Source organism: Dendropsophus ebraccatus, chromosome 3, assembly GCF_027789765.1.
Source record: "Dendropsophus ebraccatus isolate aDenEbr1 chromosome 3, aDenEbr1.pat, whole genome shotgun sequence".
NCBI lineage: Eukaryota > Metazoa > Chordata > Amphibia > Anura > Hylidae > Dendropsophus > Dendropsophus ebraccatus.
This window is the reverse complement of record NC_091456.1, coordinates 98,133,729-98,156,337: the sequence shown is the minus strand read 5'-3', so window position 1 is coordinate 98,156,337 and position 22,609 is coordinate 98,133,729. Positions and strand designations below refer to the sequence as shown.

Sequence of the window (22,609 nt, the reverse complement as noted above, 5' to 3'; positions counted from 1 at the left end):
TATGCGATTCTGGTTTGACGTAAGCCAACTAATATTAGGTCTGAAATTGTACTAGACAGTTTTCAAATGCCTCATACCCTGTCATAAGTTTGTGTACTTGCGGACTATCCATCTAAGTGTGCAGACTAAGAATAAGACAGCTTCAGTAAATTTGGGGCCAAAGTATTTTGAGAATCATTTCAAGCCTCAGAAAAAAAGCTCATTTTACAGGTCTTAAACATTGTTTTCTGCTATTAGAAACTTTTTATTTTTTTTCAATATATATATATATATATATATATATATATATATATATATATATATATATATACTGTATATAGACCTAATGCTATAATAGCCAAAAAACAAAACAAAACACTTTCCAAAAACATCTGGAAAGAAGTCCTTTGCACTATGGCCATAAAATGAAACCATATGTGAACTGAAGAACGATTTAATTAAAAGATTTATTGTCATAAAAAAATAACTTTTGACATGTCGGGCATGTCAAAAGTTATTGATCGCGATACTGCTGAGACCCACTGAGATCAGGAGATATAGCCAGGGTGAAAGCGCAACGGCCGTGCGATCCACTTCTCAGACACTGGTTAAACAGTTTAGCCTCATTATAGTCTATGAGGCTAAAATGTCGGAATTAGTGAGCACCTGGGAGTTCTTGGCTATATATCCTGATTTCAGTGAATCTCAGGATTAAGACCTGCTGTGATCAATGACTTTTGACACGCCTGATGACATGTGACTTTAGAAAATTCATTAGGAAATAAAAATGATTGATTTCTGAGACTTAAAACAGATTTTTTTTATAGGTTACATTTTAAAATAATCTCAAAATACTGTGTTTGATTTTCATTTCAATAATCTATTAACCCGTTATCCACCCATTACATATTTCCTACTTGAAGGACCACCCAAGACTAAAGACGTTTTTAATCAAGTTCACAATGATAAGGAAAAGAAATACCATTTGGTACTTAAAAATAGAATTAGGTCCACCGTAACTTGTAGTTAAGTACTTAAAGGATCAGAGTGCTGTATTGGTTGGATCCTGAAGAAGGGGCCTGGGGAAAAAAGTTTATATGTTTGTTTTGCTATTATTTGTGAACTCAATCCAAAACTACATTTTTACTTTTGAATGTAGTCATCTTTGATATTCAAATGGACTAAATTGTTGCAAATACCAACTGTGTCCTTGGGAAGACTAAAAACCTCCTAAGGGGGCATCACAGAGCCCTACACTGCCCTATGGGTGCAATAGGGGGATGTACACGGGCTTGGTGTCAAGTCAAGATTACATCTGGTTCCAAAAAGTCATATGACCTTCCATTAAAAACTTAATTTCCAAATTTCCTAATTTTAATATATTAATGTGGTCTTTACTGTGGCCATTACTGGACTGTTTTTCTTTAAAGGAGCCATGGAGCAGCCTGTATATTCTAAATTTAGTGAACAGATAGGCTGTGCTGCTGTAACCACTCTTCAGAAGGTAAAACAAGCACAAATTCTAGGTCATAGGCAGTTTTTAACATTATAGAACCTTTTACATAATCTATTGAGCTCAGTGAGTATATATCTGTATTGTCAAACATTTTAAACTCATGTCATGAGTTAATGTTGCTTGGAGGACCAGATGCCAATCTCATACACCCTCCACCTTAGCCCCTTTACACAACTGCTTGCTACCCACTTGGGCAGTAACACTGGTATATTACATATTACACCACTCCAGCAAAGAAAAAATAAAAAAATACATTTTTTTCTTTTCTATACCTCTATATATATAAATATATACGGATATATTTATATATACATATTTATATATGTAAACACACACACGTATTGAAGACCAACCGCTTACAAACCTCTTCATGTCAGATGAATGTTTCAGATCCCTCTGACAATAACCAGGTTACATGCAGTCCCACCCCATTCATATGTGGCTCTTTAAAATATATATTTACTTTAACTACCTTCATTCCTATATATATGTACATAGTTTTTCTCCTTTGGCAGGGGTTGTTAAAAAAATATGGCTGACTGCGTATTGTTTTTTAAAAACTGGGAGCTGCTTCAAGCAGGGATGGTTATCTGAAAGCAAGACAGTCAGCTTTAGAAGCTCTTTTAAAGAAAATAAATAGAATTTGGGAAGGGTTTAACAGACTGATTTATAAACTTATCTAGACTGGACTATACCCCATCACTGTACAGGGTCAGCCTGTGACAGAGAGAGGGATAATCGCGCCACTGCGCGTACTCTCGTGTGCGTGTTTACACAAACATTTTTATATATAGTTTTTAGGTTTTGATAGAACTTTCACTCCAGCATTTTCAAAGAACCCTCAGGGGTTAACAAATATCCAAGGCTTTTAAGAAAAAAAGCTGACATAATCAAACCACATAGTGGCTATGGATAAAAGGTGAGTTTGTTAAGTCTTCACTCCACCACTCCCACCGAAACTTCATCTGCCCTTTTCCTCCTCAGCCGCTGTCTGAAGAGGTGTGCGGGGCAGTGGAAGGTGAGGTACGTCTACGTGGGGGGGTCCATGAATTGTCCGAGCTGTTAGAAGGGGGAAATGGTCTGTGGGACCGCATGAGGAAGAGTTCTCCCTGCTCTCGGAGCAGAGCCTGAGCAATTAGCCCTGGAAGAGCATGGAGCGAGCCATTTAAGGAGTCAATCTTAGTCTCCAGGGTCATAATTCTCTTCTCTAGGTCATCATTCCGTTCTTGTAGTTCAGACATTAGATCATACATAACATTCTGGGTCTGTGAAAAAAATAATAATACTGTTGTATCGTAAATTAGGATATATTTATATTACAATGGAAAGTTACAACACATGCAATTAGAGCCACATTTTCATAGTTAGTAAAACCAAAGTGCAAAGAGCCTGCACTGCCCAAAAGAGAACATATAAGCACATATAGGCTGCTAAGTTTCATGGCCCCAAATTGTTAAAATTTGGTAGAAAAGTGCCTGCACTCGCCTAATGACCTTTAGATTGAAATGCCATGCGCAGTTTCTGGTGCCCACTGCTGAGTGATGATACAAATACAATTAAATGCTCTTGATAGAACAGCACCACAGGCCTGAATGCAAATAAATAGGTTTCAAAGAAGCATATTACAGTTGTAGCAACATTTTGGACATGTAGTCCGAGAAAAAATCTGGCTACAAGAAAACATGATACTAATTAATAAAAGTAAATTAATAAAATTCAAATATTAGTAGAGGATCAAGTGAAAATCCGAACTGATAATGACACAATGCTGATAAAGACAACATGATTAGACAATGCTGTTGCAATCCTCTCCCCACCCTGTGTCACGTAATAACAGTTGGGCTCCATAGACTTACATAGGCAATCAGAAGGAGCCCGATTGATGTCATTCAGAGTGGGGAGAGGATTGCACTTAGCGTGGTCTTCTTCCGGCTTGTTCTCATGATCAGTATGGGTGTGAACACTCAGACCGGGACCGATGAAAACTTTTGATATGTCTCTATGACATTAACAGAAAAAATGTTGCAGTAACCTACAAGTGTCAGGACTTACCACATGTACTCCCTCAGTCATACACACAATGAAAAAAACCTGTTCTACAGATTTAAAAAAAAATTTTTAAAATTAGGTGCACATCTCACCCATGGTTGATACTAAAGCTTGTTCAGCTACATTAAAAACAAACATCAGAAGTTAGTATATAATTTGATCGAACCTTATTGCCTCATGTACCATGTGCAGGCCTTCTTATATACTGTACATCCCTACATCTGATATAGTCCCTACTCTAGCCATGGTGCAGCGTTCGCCAGCGACCACCACCACCACAAAGCCAGTGCCCACAGGGGGTAGCAGCTCAGCGGTTTAGTGACCCAAGTGTTGCAGAACCAAGCCCCAGGGCCAGAGCCGCACCAACACGCAGACATGGCAAGCAGAGGCAATTGCCGCCAGCCAACACCGAGTGTGGTGGTGGTTGCTGGCTAGCACTGCACCATGGCTAGGGTAGGGACTCATGTATATCAGAAGACCTGCATGTGGTACATGAGGTATGGTTTTATAAAATTATATACTAACTTCTGATGTTAGTTTTTACTGTAGCTGAACAAGCTTTAGTATCAACCATGGGTGTGATGTGCAGCCATTTCTTTGTTTTCCAGGCTTGTGCATCCACAGGAGTTGGGTGGAGTGCAAGCTAAAAGGAGGCAACCACACCCCCCACATGTAACACAAAAAGCAAAGAAATAGACAGCACTCCACTAACACTTGTTTACACTATGCACAAGTGTGAACAGGTATTAGTGGAGTGCTAGCCACAATCCTATGTTACTAATCACATGACTGTGACCTCATCAAATGTCATTTAGCCACTAGGTTCTACTATCCAATAGCAGCATTTTAGACCCAACTGTATTGTATTGTTAAAGGTGCCAGTATAGCCTTGTCCCCCTATGCTGAGGATCCCCAACCAGTTGGGAGTGGTAGGAGGAGGCAGTTCACATTGTCTTTATCAAACATACAGGAACACACCAGTATGCTCCTATAAATATACAGTATAGTGACACCAATACGGGGAGTGGGAGAAGGAGAGGAAGGGGAGTCGGGTGGGGTGGGTTCTCAAAGTTCAACAGATTGAAGGTATTATTAAAGCTCACCTTTGCTAAATCCACCAGAGTGTTGGCTTGATCATTGAGCTTCCTCTGCTCCATTTTCACACTGCGTAACCTGTAAATAACAAAACAGTTAGGTTCATTTGGCAAACCTATACTCTGAATAGCCAGTCACATGACACATGCAAAGCAACTGACATCTTTCCTCACCCCAAAAATTGAAGCTGGAGAAATAAAATTTGCCCTTGCAGCACACAAACATTTCTAAAAGGTAGGATGATTCAGTGCTGTTAGGGTTCTTCATGTATTAGTTCATGCAAAGTTAATTGAAAATGAGCGAGCAAAAAGTTATAATTTTCATAGCATAACTAAGGACCTTTTCAAGGGAAAAAGGTCTATACACTGCTGCACAACTTGTAATGGCATAGAGATTGGAAGTACGTTAAGCATCTTTGCATGCGTCAGTATGAATTACCCCTTTCATCATCATTGCTTCTGATAGAAAGCAGAAGTTTAAGAGAAACTGCAGCAGCCACTGCAACCCTTTCTTAAAGTGAATATGCTGCTTCCTATTATGACCAAGGTCATTTTAAACCATGATGCCTAATAATCCTCAATATTGAAGTTGAAATAAGATAGTAGAAAAATATTCTTTTACAGGATAATGGCTGGTAGTCTGCCTGCTCTATGACTTTTTCTGCTTTAGACCTACAACTTTGATTTATTCAGGTTATTAGAGTTGAGCGCAACTTGAGCATGCTTGGGTTAGTCCGAGCCCCAGCGTGCAGCATTTGATTAGCGGTGGCTGCAGAAGTTGAATGCAGCCCTTGGGAGTCCTTAAAAACATGGAAACAGCATATGGCTATGTTCACACATTGGGATTTTGAGGCCATCATTGATGATGGCTGTCAAAAATATGTCCTTTATTTGCAGATGACGGCTGTCTATAATGATCATGATCATTATAGATGGCAGTCAATGGCAAATAATGGACATCTTTTTGACAGCTGTCAGTAATGATGGCAGCAAAATCTTGTTGAGTGAACATAGCCATAGGCTGTTTCCATGTTTTCCTGGCAGGCAGTGGTCAACCATGCCTTTGTGTACTTTACTTCAGTTTTCTTTATACTGTAAGTCAATGGAAAATTGATGCTGCAGGGTAGCATACAACTACATTGATTTTACCATAATTTTTTTCCTTTAAATAGACAGCAAAACCACAGTGTGGCCCTAACCTTACACTAGAAAAAAAATAATATAAATGCATTGTCTAACATAGCATCATACAATTTGCAGCATACATGCAACTTGTGAATATACCCCTATATTCAATGTGTACCTGTTCTATCTGTAGAGGTTACATAGGTTGTGATCATACCTGAGCTCTGGAGCCTTATGTGACTAAAAAGCCCCTTTGTCCCTCATAAGAAGAGTTATCTGAATTATATAGACTTTTATTAAGGTTGTGTGGTAAAAGAAAACGATTCCCATACCAGCCAACCAGAAATAGAAACTTGCTTCCCATGTCTTACTTCAGTACAATAAAATTATAACTTTTATGCCAAGTTTCTGTCAGGCGGCATGGTTCGAAAACTCTGAATCATCACAGAAAGCAGCATGCTCAATGCTCAGAGAAAGGAAAAGAAAAAGAACAGCCAGGTTTTCTCATTCATTGAATGAATGAAAAACCATAAAACTTTCGAGATGAAGACCACAACTTTGCAGTTATTTAAATTCCCATGCAGGCAAGCACCAATACATCTGGAGAGGTTACTCATTGGAGACGTGGTGGGGTATGGAGTGAGGAACTTACTTCTGAGCTCTGGTAGGGGATGATTTAGCAAAACAAAGACAAAACACAACATAATTTTTGTTGTTGCTGTTAACAAACAGGACACTAAACAAACAATACAAGACTTACATCTAATTTACAGGACTAGGGAATACACTGTTGAGCACAAACTGGATGGTATAGATAGGTCTGGGACACTTCATTTGACTTCTTACATCTCCATAAAACACTTAGGCCATTTTCATCTTTTGTGTAATGGTGGGGCACAATGTGCAAAAATGTGCCAAACAAAATAACCAGAAAATACAGCGAACTCTAAAAACAGTATGTCCCTGAGGCTTCATACTATGTATAATGACATATTACGGAGGTATACCTTACTAGATGAATATCACCGCAATGGAATTCCATGGAACATGATAACACCGCATTCCATGGAACATGATAAAGGCAGCCCCATTGACTTACATAGGTGCTATATGGTCATACGTATGAGCCCTTAACATTTAGCCCTGCAGAACTGTAGAAGAACTGCTACAAAAGTGTGGCAAAACGATTTGTGTCCCAGCAGCAGCAGCAACCACCCCTTTAAGCTCACCCCTAATGCTCCTTATTTGGTTACTACACAAACCTTTGTAAATATGTTACTGGAGCTGATTATTCTGTTCAATGAAGGAGGGTGAAATGAAGGAAAGCCAAAATGCACAAGTGTGCAAGAGAATACAACCTCAGCGTCTGCACAGTAAACAAAATGATTGCATTTATAGAGTTTTCCTAGAAGGGCTGGGAACATGCCCTACAGGCCAAGTACACCTCTGCAAATTGCTGCACAAAGTAGTTGAAATGTTCCCTTAAAGAGGTTATCCAGCGCTACAAAAACATGGCCACTTTCCCCCTACTGTTGTTTCCAGTTCAGGTGCAGTTTGCAATTAAGCTCCATTTACTTCAATGGAACTGAGTTTCAAAACCCCACCCAAACTGGAGACAACAGTAGGGGGGAAAGTGGCTATGTTTTTGTAGCGCTGGATAACCTCTTTAATTGTTCCAGAAAGTGATAACTAGAATGTTATAAGCCCTCATAAACCTTTATGAATGATCATTTACTAGAACAGTTAAAAAATAATGATAATATATAATATTGCCAATTCCATTAACCTTAATTCTGGTACAGTTTTCATAAATTATATTTAGTTTGTTCATCCATCATTCAAACAATATGTCACTATATACTTCTATCTGGCTGTCTATCTAATACTATCTTTAGGTTCCATATTAAATATAGGTAATGTTTTTTCTTCGTCTTTTCACATTGTGTGTAAATGTGTGATGGGTCTGGATATTAAAAAAAAAAGTTTTAAAGCAGTTGTCTCATCACAACAATCCCTTTCTATATGACCTATTAGGTGGTATAGGGAGAGTTAGTCCCTTGCTCAGGTACTTGAATGCAGTGATTTTCTGTGAAAGGGGATTCTGCTTTTGAGCTGGCCATGTATTGCATGGATGTCCATTTATCTGAAAATGTCTGGCTGTAGCTTCCCTCAGCAAAACTAGCTGCTTGCCTAGGGGGCATATGTTCTGCAGCAAACCAGTATCTGGCTTCTGATTAGCAGCTTATAAGGCAGTAGTATTTGAATTGCCCCCAAGTGAGGACTACTGACAGGATTCAACACTGTCCTGCTGTTCTTTACACAATGCTTCTGTACCTGTTGAAGTGATTCTGTAGGGCAGAAGTCCTTTCAGAAAAAAAATATATGCACCAGTATAGTACAGTATGTGGGGGTGAGAATGGAGTGGATGGCTGGTACTGTATTGGGGCTATGTAGCAGGCAATGATGGCTTTATGTTTATTAGTGGGAGGCTTTATGGTTATGAGTGGGGGCTAAAATGGTGCACCTATAGGCAAGAGGCTGTCCAGTGGGTACAGGCCCCCTCAGAAGTCCAGAAGAAATTTTTTTTGTGACACATTTACAGTGTCTTAGGGCCCTATTACACCAACAGAAATCGGTCAGATTTTTACAGTCAAAACCAGGAACACTGTATGTAAATGTTGGCCCCTTTAACCAGCCACCACCCGGAGCATACTTTACCTGGTCTGCGCTCCTGCTGCATCTGAGGCTCCTGGCTCCCGTAGGTCCCGCACAGTGGGGCCGTTCACTGATTGGTTGTTCGGGACCTATGGGAGCCGAGAGCCTCAGATGCAGGTGAAGCGCAGACCAGGTAAAGTATGCTCCGGACGGCAGCTGGTTAAAGGGGCCGGCATTTACAAACTCGCAATGGAATGTAAATGCAAACTCACAGTAGCCGGAATTGCAGCGGCTTTCGCCACGGAACTTGCAGCATTAAAATCCGTTGCGATTTGCTATGTGTGAAGCTGCCTTAAACAACAGTCATTATTTGATACTCAAAATAACGACTATTTAAAAGAGTGAACATAGCCTTAACCTGTATTCTGATGAGGATGGTATGTCTATAACACAAGCCTTGTTATCAAATCATTTTGCATGCTAATGGAAGCCATTTGAATTCTCACATTATTTTTAAGCTGGTACGGGAGATGTGCCCAGTGGTAGGTTCTTTTCTCCTCTCTCTACAACACAGATGTCAAGCTGTGGCCCTTAGGCTGTTGTAAAACTCCAATTCCCATCATGCCTGGACAACTAAAACTTTGACTTTGCCTTTCCAGGCATGATGGGAATTGTAGTTTTGCAACAACTGCGGGGCCATGAGTTTGACCCCGCTGCTGTAGAGGTATGAAGAAAATGAATAAAGAAGTAATGAATAATAGATACTTACCTTATAACCCACTCTTCAGAAAAGTGTTTTGTCCAATATCTTCTTCGTGGTCACTGGAATTGTCTTCTACATCACTAAAACACTGTAACTCCATAGGAGTGCAGAACTTCAGTGTTTTGGTGTCTAAATTTGTTTCATTCATTGCTAGTCAGCAGAAAGACATTATTGGCCCACTGCCTGCATGTATAGGGTGGTAGATTTATTGTTTATGTTCTACAAATTCTTAGGAGAGTGAATATGTATACTTTATAGTAACAGCAGGATATTGATATAAAACAATGTTGTGCATAAATAATGATCACTTTATTGTATTTTCTTTGTACCTATTTCTTTTTAGACCAACCCCCCACCCACACACCTCTGTGAACAGCCAGCTTCTTTAGCAATGACCTTTTGAGGCTTACCCTCCACGTGGAGTGTGTCAACGATTGCCTTCTGGACATCTGTCAAGTCAGCAGTCTTCCCCATGATTGTGTCGCCTTCTGAACCAGACTAAGGGCCCTAATACAATGAGTGATAATCTGCCGAATCGGATCATTGCTTCTAGTAATAATGAAAGGGAGCGAGTCCTTGGAGCGAGTCTCACCCCCCCATGGGAATTCCTTATTTTATTGCATATATACAGTGCATTTAGAAAGTGTTCAGACCCTTTTTTTTTTATTTTATTATGATGAGGCTTTATGCTAAATTAAGAAGTCAAGTTTTCCTCCTATCAATCTGCACTTGATGTCTAATAATGATAATGACAAAACCGAATTTCAGATATTTTTGTAAATTTGGTAAAATGAATAAAAGACAAAAAGGTCCTTAACACCTTCTACAAATGCATCTCAATAAACTAGTATTTCTTCAAAAAGATATTTTTTTTTAGTAATTCAATTCAAAAAGTAAAACCCCTATATATTATATATATATATATATATGTATATATATATATATATATATATATATATATATATATATATATATATAGAGAGAGAGAGAGAGAGAGAGAGTCATTACAAACAGAGCAAGCTTTTTTTAGTGTTTATTTCTGTTAATGTTAATGATTATGGCTCTATCCTTTGGGCTCTATCCCAGAAAATTAGAATATTATATATTATATAAATATTGGTTTAATGAAAAGTATGTACAGTAAATGCACTCAATACTTGGTCAGGGCCAGGGGCGTAGCTAAAGGCTGATGACAGCTAAGCTAAGCAGCAATGGTGTAGCAGTGAGAGGGTTAATTTGAATGAGAGGTTACCTGAGCTACTCATGTGCTCCCACAGTAGCCACAGCTCTCAGTCTCCGCGGGTATACACAGTGCAGGATCCACGCACCTCCCCCTCCCCCTTTCACGTCTGTGCCTGGAGAGAAGGAGACTGTGACAGGGAGGAGGAGACCATCCCGAGACACTGGGGGGAGGTGATCAGCCTGTGTCACTGCAGAGGTTTTATGGAAGTACAGGTTGCTTTAATTGCAGCCTTCAACTCGTCTGCATTGTTGGATCTGGTGTCTCATCTTCCTCTAGACAGTATCCCATAGATTCTCTAAGGGCTTAAGGTCAGACGAGTTTGCTGGCCAATCAAGCTCAGTGACACTGTTGTTATGAAACCAAGTATTGGTACTTTTGACAGTGTGGACAAGTGCCAAGTCCAGCTGGAAGATTAAAATTTCATCTCTAAAAAGTTTGCGGGCAGAGGGAAGCATGAAGTGCTCTATTATTTCCTGGTAGACAGCTTGATGAAACACAATGGACCTACCCCAGCAGATGCCATGACTCCCCAAACCATCACTGTTTGTGTAAACTTCACACTAGACCTCAAGCAGCTTGGATTGTGTGTCTCTCCACTCTTCCTCCAGACTCTGGGATCTTGATTTACTTTTATCTGAAAACACAACCTTTGACCACTGACCACAGTTTTTTTTCTCCTTGGCTGAGGTAAGACGCTTCTGGCATTGTCTATTGGTCATGAGTGGTTTGACAAATAGAATGCAACACTTGTAACCCATGTCCTGGATATGTCTGTGTGTGGTGGCTTTTTCTTAACAATCCTATCAAGGCTGCTTGTGCACCTTTTTCTACAACACTTTTTTCTTCCAATCAACTTTCCATTATTATGCTTTAATACAGCACTTTATGAACAGCCAGCATCTTTAGCAATGACTTTTTGGGGCTTATCCTCCTTGTCGAGTGTGTCAATGACTGCCTTCTGGACATCTATCTAGTCAGCAGTTTTCCCCACGATTGTGTCGTCTACTGAACCAGACTAAGGGCTCTATTACACTGAGCGCTAAACTCCAAGTAATAAGGATGATGAGCCGATGCAAACAACAATTGGCTGATAGTGTCTGTAGGTCCTGACCCAAAATCATCAGTTACGTGTTATAGTGATGCACGGCCAACAGCTAATGATTGTGTAAAAAGTGAAAAGAATGGCCGTTTTAATTGAAAAAAAAGCTTTTTTTTTCCATAAAAAGTATGGTGTGAATATAGGCTCAGTGTGGATGTTTTTCACATGGAAACTGTAAGGATATCGGCCAAAATTCACTACTAACCTAAAGTGTGTAATGAATATCACAGAATTATCTTTTTCTTTTCCTGTGTTGTCATTCTTTACCTGGTCTCTTTTTTTTCTCATGACGCTATTACTCTTACCTTAGACCCGGCCCTCTGCTAGAGAAGCTTTTTGGCATGCTTTCCTATCCCTTCTTTTTCTAGACTCATATCACTTAAAGAAGCAGTGCACAAAAAATTATTATTGGCCCCCCGCTAGGTGATGGCATGTATACTCACCACAGCTGATCTGTGTCCTGCGACGCGGCTTCTTTACGGTGCTGTGGCGCCATTCAAATCCGGCGCGCGCTTACATCAGCCTCTGCTGTGACTCCTCTTCTGTGTCCTGTGATGTCATGCTCTTCCACAGAGAATGCATTAAAGGGCGTGAGTTCCGGCGTACAAGAGGAGTCACAGCAGAGGCTGACTTGAGCGCGTGCTGGATTTGAACTCAGCTGTGGTCAGCATACGCACCAGTGTCGGGGGGGGGGGGCAACATTTTAATGGCCACTTTCCTTTTAGCTTTTTAAAATGCTGTTAAGTTTGGTTCTTTTATACATACACTGCTCTAAGAAAAAAAGTTTGTGTTGCTATCTTATTAGGGACTTTTCAGTCTACTTGTGAAATTTTAGACTCAAGTGGTCACTTTATAATTCTACAAGGAGTATTGTATGGTAGACACCTTGTATTATGCAATATTTATGCCCCTTACATAAAGCAGATGCCCTTCCTCCATAAGGTGTGCAATACTCTGGCTGCCTTATGTGATTCTACTCTTCTTTTTGGTAGTGATTTCAAGCTCACCTTAACATTTTCTGACACTATGGACAGACACTCCCCCTTCTCCACTTTCCCTCCCTATTTGCTCTTAAAGCTGTCCAGAATTTGTGACTAGATTATTCACATGGCCCTTTTGTTTGATCTTAGGCGAATGCTAACCCCTCTGCACTGCAATTATTATGTCCTTCCTTCCTTTTCCTATCAAACCCATCGGTTACAATATTTGCTTTTATATTTACAATATATTTATATATATAATTTTTCATATTAAACGGACCAACATTTTGCTGTAAGCTTTCTCACTGAGCCTACACATTGCTCAATGATTGTGCATAGACATCGCTTTATACATAAAGGTATAAACGTTTATATTTATATTATTTTACACTGTAAGCAGCCGATGGCCACGCACCACTACACGTAGCGATGTGCGTCTGGCGGCTGATGATTTTAAACATGTTTAGAAAAAGAGGATCAGTCAATGCTCGTTGCCTTTATTATATGGAATGATAATCTGCCAAATCAGCCTAATCATGGTTCCATGTAATAGGGCCTTTATTCGTCTTGCAAGCACTCCAGTTTTCTTCCATTGGCCCTGTCTCCTGGTTAGGACACGCCCTTGGATCTTTTGTTCTTTCATCAGAACACATGGCAATGCTTCTTAAAGCACTTGGAGTGGAGCACTGGAGCATTCTGAAGTAGTGCTGTTTTTATTGTTGCCACACTTTAGGAAGCAAACCTGTTATGTGGGGCCATTGCATTTCTTTGGAAAGTCACTTGAAGAAGAACAGAGTTGCTCAGCTTTCCATTCTGCATTTTTGTCTCTCCACATTAGATTCCCTTACGCTTCTTTGGCCCTTGGTCTCCACCTTGTGCAAGGTGACACATAGGCCAAAATAAAGGAGCTTTCATTATTGCATGCAGTGTTAGCGGTACTGAGCCTTCCCTAGACATTACAGTTGGGGAAGGAGCCTGTGTCAGCAGTGCTGCAGCCGCTACCCAGTGAAGCAAAACAAGTTGGGATAACTGTCAGTCAATGCTTGCTCCACTTCACTGTGCTGTGGCTGTAGCATTCTGACTTCTGGCTGGAATAACTGGGATAACAATCAATGCTTGCTCTATTTCAGTGTTCTTTGGCTGTAGCGTTCTGACACAGGCTGCTTCCCCTGTTGTACTGTCTATTCTAATGCTAGTATGTCTATTCTAATGCTAGAAAAGACATTAGGAGGCTTAGTATCGATATGTTTCTCCAGCACAAGAATGGCTAAGGGAATACTCTGTGGACAGCCAGAGCTCCGAACCCAGTCAAACATCTCTAAAGATACTTTAAAATCTGTCTACTGATGGTCCCAGTCCAACCTTACAGAGCTTGAGACATCTATAGAGAGGAATGGGAGAAAACCCACAGATCTAGGTGTGTAAATCTTGTAGCATCCTACCCAAGAAGACAAGAGGCTGTAATCTCAATATAGCCTATTAAGACATTTTTTTCTTTCTTTCTTTATGTAATAAATAGGCTACAACTTTTAACATTGTTTTTACTTTGTCATAAAAGGGTTTGAAGACTTTCCAAATGCATTAAGTAAGATTAGAGGATATCTCTGAGTCACACTAAACTAAGCAATTCTCCTACTTACAAGGTAGCACTAGTGGTGTCAGCACTGGTAAATGCCACATTAATTTACATCCATTTCTTGTTTTTAAACTGGAACTAGAAAATAATAGACTGGCCACACATATCACTATCTCCATTTCATATCCTGGACTTGAAAGTAACAGCTGGGATGTGTCTATGCTAGTATCTATATATGATAGAGATGAAGAGCTGTTGCTTTTGGCAACCAGGTAAACGCTGTTTATTCTATTCTAATTTATGGATTCTGTTGCTGTGTGCAGTATTATCACTCATATAGAATCCATTTTGTAATTCCTTGTTTTTTTATTTTTATTGTTCCTATTAGTTTATTTTCCATTTTCCCTGTCTGGCACCCTGATGGCCTCAGTCTCCCCTTGACTGACCTTTACTTCTTTCTTTCCCTTCTAGTCTCACTTACAGGTGAATTGCTTGCAGGAACTTGCGTTGATGTTTGCGTACTTTAGCATGGTCGATTTTTCTCACAAGTTTTGTGTGTTTGTAAATGAGCCACGTTTCCCTGAGCACGTTGGCAGCTGCATTTTTCACCTGGAAAATAAATAGATAAAAAATTAAATAAGTTCAATGACATGCAACCATATACAAATAGTGACTGTAAGGAGATTGAAGCAAGTAAAAATGCAGAGGGACCATGTAGATGATGAGACAATTTGCATAACAGGTACTAATGGGGTGGGTAAAGGAAAGTGAAGAAATGCTTTTAAAGTAAAAAAAACAAAAACAACAACAACCGTAGTTGCAGAACAACCTTCAGTCTGTTCTTGTGCTGGATTTTATACCCCTCCACATGGTATCTGCTATATATTCTTCTGTGCTTCGAGAATCTAGAAAGTTGTCTTCATTCTTCTGTGCAAAGTGTCAGACAGAAATTTCCAAGCGCTCTCAGCTGGAATGCCTCCTCCTGGAATTTCCAAGCGCTGTAAGCTGGAATGCCTCCTCGCTCCCTCTCCCATCCCTATCCCTGTTTGATTAAGTTAGCTGAAAGCCGGGCCTATGCAGGGTCAGGGATGGCAGCAGGAACACATTTCAGTCTGCAGCAATTGCAGAGCTTGGGGAAGCTTCTTTGACACTTTGCACAGGAGAATAAAGGCATTTTTCTACATTCTGGAGGTAAAAAAGGGTAGATATTAAGCTTATATTAAGAGAAAAAAATCTCCTGGCTTTGTATACAGTAATAATAAATAAAAATCTGAACATGTAAAAGCAAATATAGCTAAATAAGAGCTATCTTGCCCCATAGTCAATGTTCTGCTCCAGGGCTCTGATAAGAGGAAAAATGAGATGTGAACTTTTGTTGACAAAAGTAGAGACCAGACCAGGGGTGTTGTTCTTTATGTGGATCCAAAGGATGCTACAATTTGTTAGGCCAATATGGGTGTTATTATGTGGATATTATGACTTCTATCAGTTGGGGTGTTTGGGATGTTATAAATGTGGACATGATAGGCTTTGTGCCTATTTTCAGGTGAATAATTGGATTATTCGCCCATTTTTGGTCTAAGTTCTATTCATGAATCAGCATTAGAATCTGCCTATTTTGGGTATTGATCCAAAAATCTGCATGATCATGTGCAACTTTTCAAAAAGTTCAGGCTTACGTCTTTTGTTTGCTCAATTTTTTGTGAATATTCTATTTGCAAATTTATGAATAGTTTTTTTTTTGTTTTTTTTTTTAAATTTAGTCCTATTTGGCTGAGTAAAAAAAACAGACAAATACTCTAGAAAAATGCACATTTAGACTCAATAGTAAATGTCCCCTATGACTTGTAATATATGGGCACTGTAGCTTTTATATATATATTATATAGCTATAGTATATTATATAATACTATGTCTTATATACCTTAATATATTAAATACTGATGCCCAATGAATTATACTGTTATACTGAAGAAAAATTCTTATTTGTATTTAATTGTCTATAAATCTACACAAGAACAGTTAAATTCAGTAGTGCTACATCAGCATATACCCTATGACTGATCATACTGTACAAGCACTACAGTTGATACTATGAAATGTACAATAGCTAAATAAGTCATACTATTGTACATACAGCATGGTTGGCATTATTATATGTATGCAATGTCTATATAGAGAACTACAGGAAAAAAAGCTTGCAGTGTAATAAATGTACTCTAGTTCTGAGCGTGTTGGCATATGTATGTAGAAACCAGCCAATGATGAATTAGGAAGGTAACGTCAATGCAGTTATCTGTGCCCTTTTTGACAGCATATGAGTACTGTTTTCTGTGCACTGTATGCAGCAATTCTGCTCAGAGTGGGGTGCAGTCTAAGGTTATGTTCACAAACCTCTTTTTTGGCTATTTGACAGTCATCTTGTAGGATAGCTGTCATTCTGAGGCCAAATAACTGCTGTTATTTGACAATCATGGCTATTATTTGGCCTCAAAATGACAGTCATCCTAAAAGATAGTAGTCAAATGGCCAAAAAAAGACAATGTGTACATAGCCTTAATGTTAAGTTACATATTAGATTGAGGCGATGTTCCCACAATATAAAAATAGGAGCAAATAATGGCCGTTGTAGCAAAACAACATCCGTTATTAATGATCATGATCAGAAATAATGGCCGCTATTTGCCCTTATTTTTACATTGAGGGAACGTAGCATAAATTTGATATAAACAGATGAGTTTAACCAAAAGAATAGTTTATCAGGTGAAATTCAATTACAAATTTTTTCTCTGACCGATGGCAGAATGTCATCATCTGGACAGAAGTTGTCCCTATTTGAAATCTTTGGCCCATACTCAGACTAAAATTCTTTCATTCAGGAAAGACCTTTCATCAATGAATGTAGGGAAAAATATTCTCAGAATATTCTCAGACTCTTCCCAGAAAGATTTTTCATCTTTTGTCCAGTGTCATTGACTATGTAAGACCAGTTTAACCAACTGAAATGACCAATATGGGCTAAACTGTGTATGGCTGTGGCTTCAAAATCATTTGTTCAACCATTACCTACTTATGTCTTATGTGTATAGCTACCTAAACCAGCTGTACTTAAGTACACAAGTAAGTGAATTTAAAAATAGCCTTGAAATAAATTCTTCTTGATTTAGGGACATTTTTCTCTGCATATGCCAGCTGAGAGGAAACATGCAGGTGAGCATAATATGATTGAAACAAGCAGAGATAACACATGCCTAGTAAGATAATTCTTATTCTAATCCCTTCAGTACAGCATGCCTTTTCATTCCTCCACTAGACTTTTAGGGCACTACCATAGCATTTGCTTCAAATTCCCCCCCCCCCCATTCCCATTTTCCCCACCACTCTGTACCCGCTTTGAAAGCTGTGTGTCCATCATAAAGTTGTGTACGTGTTTCTCAGCTTTGGTGAGTTCCAACTTCCTTGCAACAACAGCAACAACCAGAGCTGTGCAGCCTGCACCCTGTGGGAGGAAAGGACAGGCTCACTGCAGAGCATGGAACAAGAAGAAAAACACTAAAGACAAGAAGATTCAAAAGAGACTCATGGCTTAGGAGGAAGACAAAGATGAAAAGGAGTAAATAACAGACAATAGAAAATGGAGGATGAGTTATTGATTTTCATGTTGTTATTGTCTTACCATAATCCCTGTAAGCAGACATACTCCCTTTCCACAGTAAGTATTGGGCACCATGTCTCCATAGCCAATTGATAGGAACGTAATTGAAATGAGCCACATGGCACCCAGGAAGTTACTGGTGACCTCCTGTTTGTCATGGTACCTATTGGGAACAACAAAATAAAAAGAGAAAAGCAATGAGCCAGATGAACATTTCTTTTAGCTTGGGCAAGTAAAATAAAAATTTCTACCTCAATCAGTGCCAGCTAAGAAAATCACAAGGACTGTAACCAATAGGGTTTAAAGACCCACTCCTTAAACTTTGCTCTGGCAGTTAAGATTAGGATCGAAGTGAACTAATTATTTTAATTGTATAGATTTTTAACAGACATCTTCAGCCATAGCCAATGATTAATATATGAAGCGTATGCATATAATATACAGTCATCTGAAAAAGTAGGACAGCCCTGATTCAAACAATATATAAATAAAAAAGTGATTAATAAATAAAAGTAATTAAATAAAAAATATATTAAGAAAAATGCTTTGTTAGGGGTAAAGACTTTTATTTCATTTTGTGGAATAGTAATGAGTTGAGAATTGGTAGTTAAAGTGTATTTTTCAACTTTTTTTTATTTGTTCGCTTGGAAGAAAATATTAAAAATAAGATTAAAAAAAAAATGCTTTGCAACAATCATTTTCTTTATAGGAAGTTCACAGAGATGCCATTTACTTTGTGGAAATAAAACGAAAATACTTACAAGGACATTTATTATTGCATTAGCACAATTTTATTTGGCTAATATTGAGATTTTGCGCATCAGTACTTCACTTCTTCCCAGGCGTAGTTAATTAGCCAAAGTGTATCTTTGAGTTGTGGCTTTTTTTAAAATTGAATTTGATAAATTTGGCGCAGTCACTGGTAATATTTGCGCATCACTTAAATATTTCCACCTGCGCCAAAAAATTGCACAAATGTCCCCCCTTAATATTAGAATCCAGTACTGGGACATATTTAAATAATATGAATTCATCTAAAAGGACATCTTAAAAGAGACATTTACCCAAGTGAACAATATTTAAAACACCTGTCGACCTGCTCTTGCAGGAACACTGAAATTTAATCATGGGGCTAATATTAGTCTACCAGTCTTTAAAGGGAACCTGTCACCGCGGACGCGGGCACAGAGACCGTGCGACCCGCCACCCCCCCCATCCCCCCCCCCCCATGCAGCCCCCGGATACTTACCCTTTCCGGCGAGTCCCGCTCCTGGAGCCTGTCAGTGCCCGAAGCCGTGCACGCGCACTGCAGAGATGAGTCCGATGCCCACAGAGAATGACAGCTCCAGTCATTCTCTATGGGCTTCGAACTCATCTCAGGTAATTTGCATACAGTGCGCGCACGGCTTCGGGCATTGATATCTTCGTCCCGGGACCGGCTCCAGGTGCGGGACTCGCTGGAAAGGGTAAGTATCCGGGGGCTGCACCAGGGGAGGTCGGGCGGGCTCTGTGCCCGCGTCCCCGGTGACAGGTTCCCTTTAAATGAGCCAAATTTACCATAGTAGGTCAGACTGTCTGATGGATCATCTAGACTGGCACATCTATAGAATACCTAGTCTACATTTAGAGTAGGACCAGTGGGGGCCACCCAAATCACCCATATTCTGATGTGGCCCCAAAAAAGGAATCAAGACCTACATCAGGTCCCTTCCCTATCATTCCTTCTTGTAAGCCTGCGACCGACTGGGAGCCAAAAGCAGCTAAGGGTTTTGCAACCTGGAGCAGGCAACTTGATGAGTTCATCACACTGCCGGACCTGAATCCTGCAGGAAAAAGAGGAGTCACAGAGTGGGAGCCGGGAGAGGTAGGTTTCTTTTTTTTAACCTTTTGGCTCAAATAGGGCAATATTGTGAGGGGAAACTCCTGGGGGCTATCTACTTTGAGAGGGCACTATTGGAGCTAATTACTGTGACGGGGGACCATTGGGGATTAACTATTGCTTGGGGGCACTTTTGGGGTTAACCATTATGTAGGGCATTGTTGGGGGTAACTACTGAGTTGGGCACTATTGGAGGAACAATTACCATGTGGGGCACTACATGGGGATAAAGGGGCTATCTGCCATGTGGGAGGACAAAAGAGGCATGGCATTTACACAAATTGGGGCAATATGGATGAGGAGTTTGTGTGGAGGTGAGTAGGCTGCCGTCAAAGTGAGTAGCCTAAGGCTGTGTTTCTAGATATGTGCTTGGAATGCCTTCCAAACATGGTGGAAAGCACATCTTCATTTCTCCCGGCAACATTGCATGTCCATTGGGGGAGAAATAAGGGCGTAGTTTTTAGCACTTTCGTTATGAATTCTGAACATATATATGGAAACACATCCAAAGGGTGCATTCACACCTTCTGTGATTATGGTCCATGCACAGAAGGTGTGCTACAGACCGGAATCACGAAACTCTGGGCATTATTTACCTTTTAAGCCCTGTTCCTTTCTTGGATGAGGCGAAAAAGTGTCTAAGAAACATATAAAAACACGTAATAAATGGAGCACAAATTGTGTAGTAAAAAGGGTCCAGACCAGTAAATAGCTGTAGCATTGTCTGATATTCCTGCTGGCCAGAAATGGCCTGAGCTGTGACCTAGGTAGTGGGACAGTTCTGAGAAAGTTGGGCTGAGCCAGGTGAACAGCAGGAGGGTGACTGAGAGTAGGGTCCTGAGAATTATGACTGCCCTGCCAGTACTGACATATGTCTATTGGCTCCTTTAGATTTATATGGGGGATGTGCAGAGGAAACCTTTGCTGTCCATAAAGGACATCATGCAAGAATTTAGGGGGAGATGCAGATTCTTGACTTATCCCTGATGTCTGCCAGTCATAACCCACTCTTGTCTGATGGGCAGACAGAGGGGGGCGACAAGGCAAGGGAGCAGGTGTAGATTTGCCCGCAATGCCAGTGCCGGCACAGGGCCGGCCTGCTTTACTAAGAGCTATATGCCTATATATCTCCCTTAGTTCTCATGTCCATATATAGGCAACTGGACTCTGTACCGATCTAGATCAAGATCTGGCTACAGTATATAATACTGTATCTGGATCATTACCAGGAGACATGTTTTGCAAAAAAACTAAGCAATTCACAACAACCTGATACAAACCATAATGTATGTAAAACATTAAAAGGACCATATACATGCAAGAAATGGCAGAAAAAAAATTGTAGCCTAGGTCTAAAATCCATCAAAATACTGTGGAAGAGCTTAAAAAAAAATCTCATGATCAATGTCAATTGCTAGGCAGAATAATCAACTGGAGGTTGTTTCTGCTGAAAAAGACAATACCAAGGACAGGAAAAAATAAATAAAAGGAAATGGCAAATCTGTGAATTTGTTTTCTTAAATGGTTACAAGCTCAATTTCTTATTTTTTTGTCTCTTTTTCTTCCTCAAAGAAATCATCTTTACATAATATTTTAATGATGCTCAAAAACGTATATTCCACATGGTATGAAACATAGGTTATCCTTACTTTTACACATGATTTCGAGAGATTGAAAAGATTTTAAAAAAATTAGTTAAACAGAAAAGTACTGCAGTTGCCCATAGTGGTCAATCACATTTCACCCCTCACTGCTATAGGTTGGTACCTTTTACGGGAGAGTGAACAATAACTTCTCCCCTTTTAAAGTATTCTGGGCCTTTAAGCAACAGTTAAAAGAAAAGTTATATTATCCTCCCACCATAAGCATGGTTGAATGTTACTTGGTTGAATCCTGATATGCTGCCGTCTCCGGTCCCCCTGCACTGGGCCAGATGTATCTTTTATAATGTAACTCTGAGACGCTCAGTGGATCCTATAGAAATACACAAAGAAAGTGACCTCCTGTCCATACAAAAACCCTGTGACCCAGTAGCGAAATTTGATGGGGGGCAGAGGGGGCGGCCGCCCCCGGGCCCACTCTGGCAGGGGCCCACTGTGATCTCCAGAGATTATTAATTGACGCCGCTGCCCGCCGCTGTCCGCCGCTGCCCGCCGCTGTCCGCCGCTGCCCGCCGCTGTCCGCCGCTGCCCGCCGCTGTCCGCCGCTGTCCGCCGCTGTCCGCCGCTGCCCGCCATTGGATGGGTGAGTGCAGCCCCCCCCCCTCTGTTACCGGCAGCCCGATGCAGCCCGGCCCCGGAGGCTCACAGCTCCAGCCCCGCCTCCTGCATCCCTCTCCTCTCCTGCTCGTCGGCAGACGTGTGACGTCATCCGTTGCTGCCCGCCCGAGCAGGAGGGGAGAGAGATGCAGGCGCCGCGGGTCTGGAGCTGTGAGCCTCCGGGGCCGGGCTGCATCGGGCTGCCGGTAACAGAATATGTAAGCAGCTAACAGCACCGGACCAGAGAGGACCTGCTGGATCCACCAGAGGTGAGTATACTTTTGTTTTTTTGTTTTTTTACATGAATGCTCATGTGGGAGCTTCACCTGGGGCCTATAACATGTGGTTACAGAGGGGGTCCTATACTATGTGGGGGCTGTACAGGGGAAAAATGCAATGTGGGGGGCTACAGAGGGATGCTTTTACTGTGTGGGGGGCTTCAGGGGGGGATAATATGTTGTGATTATTCTATGTGGGGGCTGGCTGCACAGGGACCTATACTATGTGGGGGGCTACACTGGGGGGGGGGATAATATGTTATGGCTATACTATCGGGGGAGGGAAATATGTGGGGGCTGGCTACACAGTGAGTGACATCCCCGTATACTATGCATATACTGAGTGACATCCCTGTATACTGTGCATATAGTGAGTGACATCCTCCTATACTGTGCATATAGTGAGTGACATCCCTGTATACTGTGCATATAGTGAGTGACATCCCTGTATACTGTGCAT

The 22,609-nt window shown here is 40.5% G+C and overlaps 1 protein-coding gene across 5 annotated transcripts in view; it reads right to left on the bottom strand.

Annotated features, from left to right (window-relative positions):
• Nucleotides 1-424: 424 nt before the first annotated feature.
• The window catches only part of KCNN1 (potassium calcium-activated channel subfamily N member 1), a 117,462-nt gene continuing 95,277 nt past the window's right edge, over nt 425-22,609 (bottom strand). For 4 of the 5 annotated variants that reach the window (XM_069962305.1, XM_069962306.1, XM_069962307.1 and 1 more), the window contains 5 exons: nt 17,756-17,897; nt 17,468-17,578; nt 14,561-14,688; nt 4,648-4,717; nt 425-2,760 (listed from right to left, as the gene is read on the bottom strand). In XM_069962305.1, the coding sequence (XP_069818406.1) occupies nt 2,476-2,760; nt 4,648-4,717; nt 14,561-14,688; nt 17,468-17,578; nt 17,756-17,897 (736 nt within the window). In that variant the 3' untranslated portion in view covers nt 425-2,475. Of the gene's footprint in view, nt 2,761-4,647; nt 4,718-14,560; nt 14,689-17,467; nt 17,579-17,755; nt 17,898-21,885; nt 21,959-22,609 lie in introns of those variants that run through there. The other variant, XM_069962309.1, reaches the window with a different exon arrangement.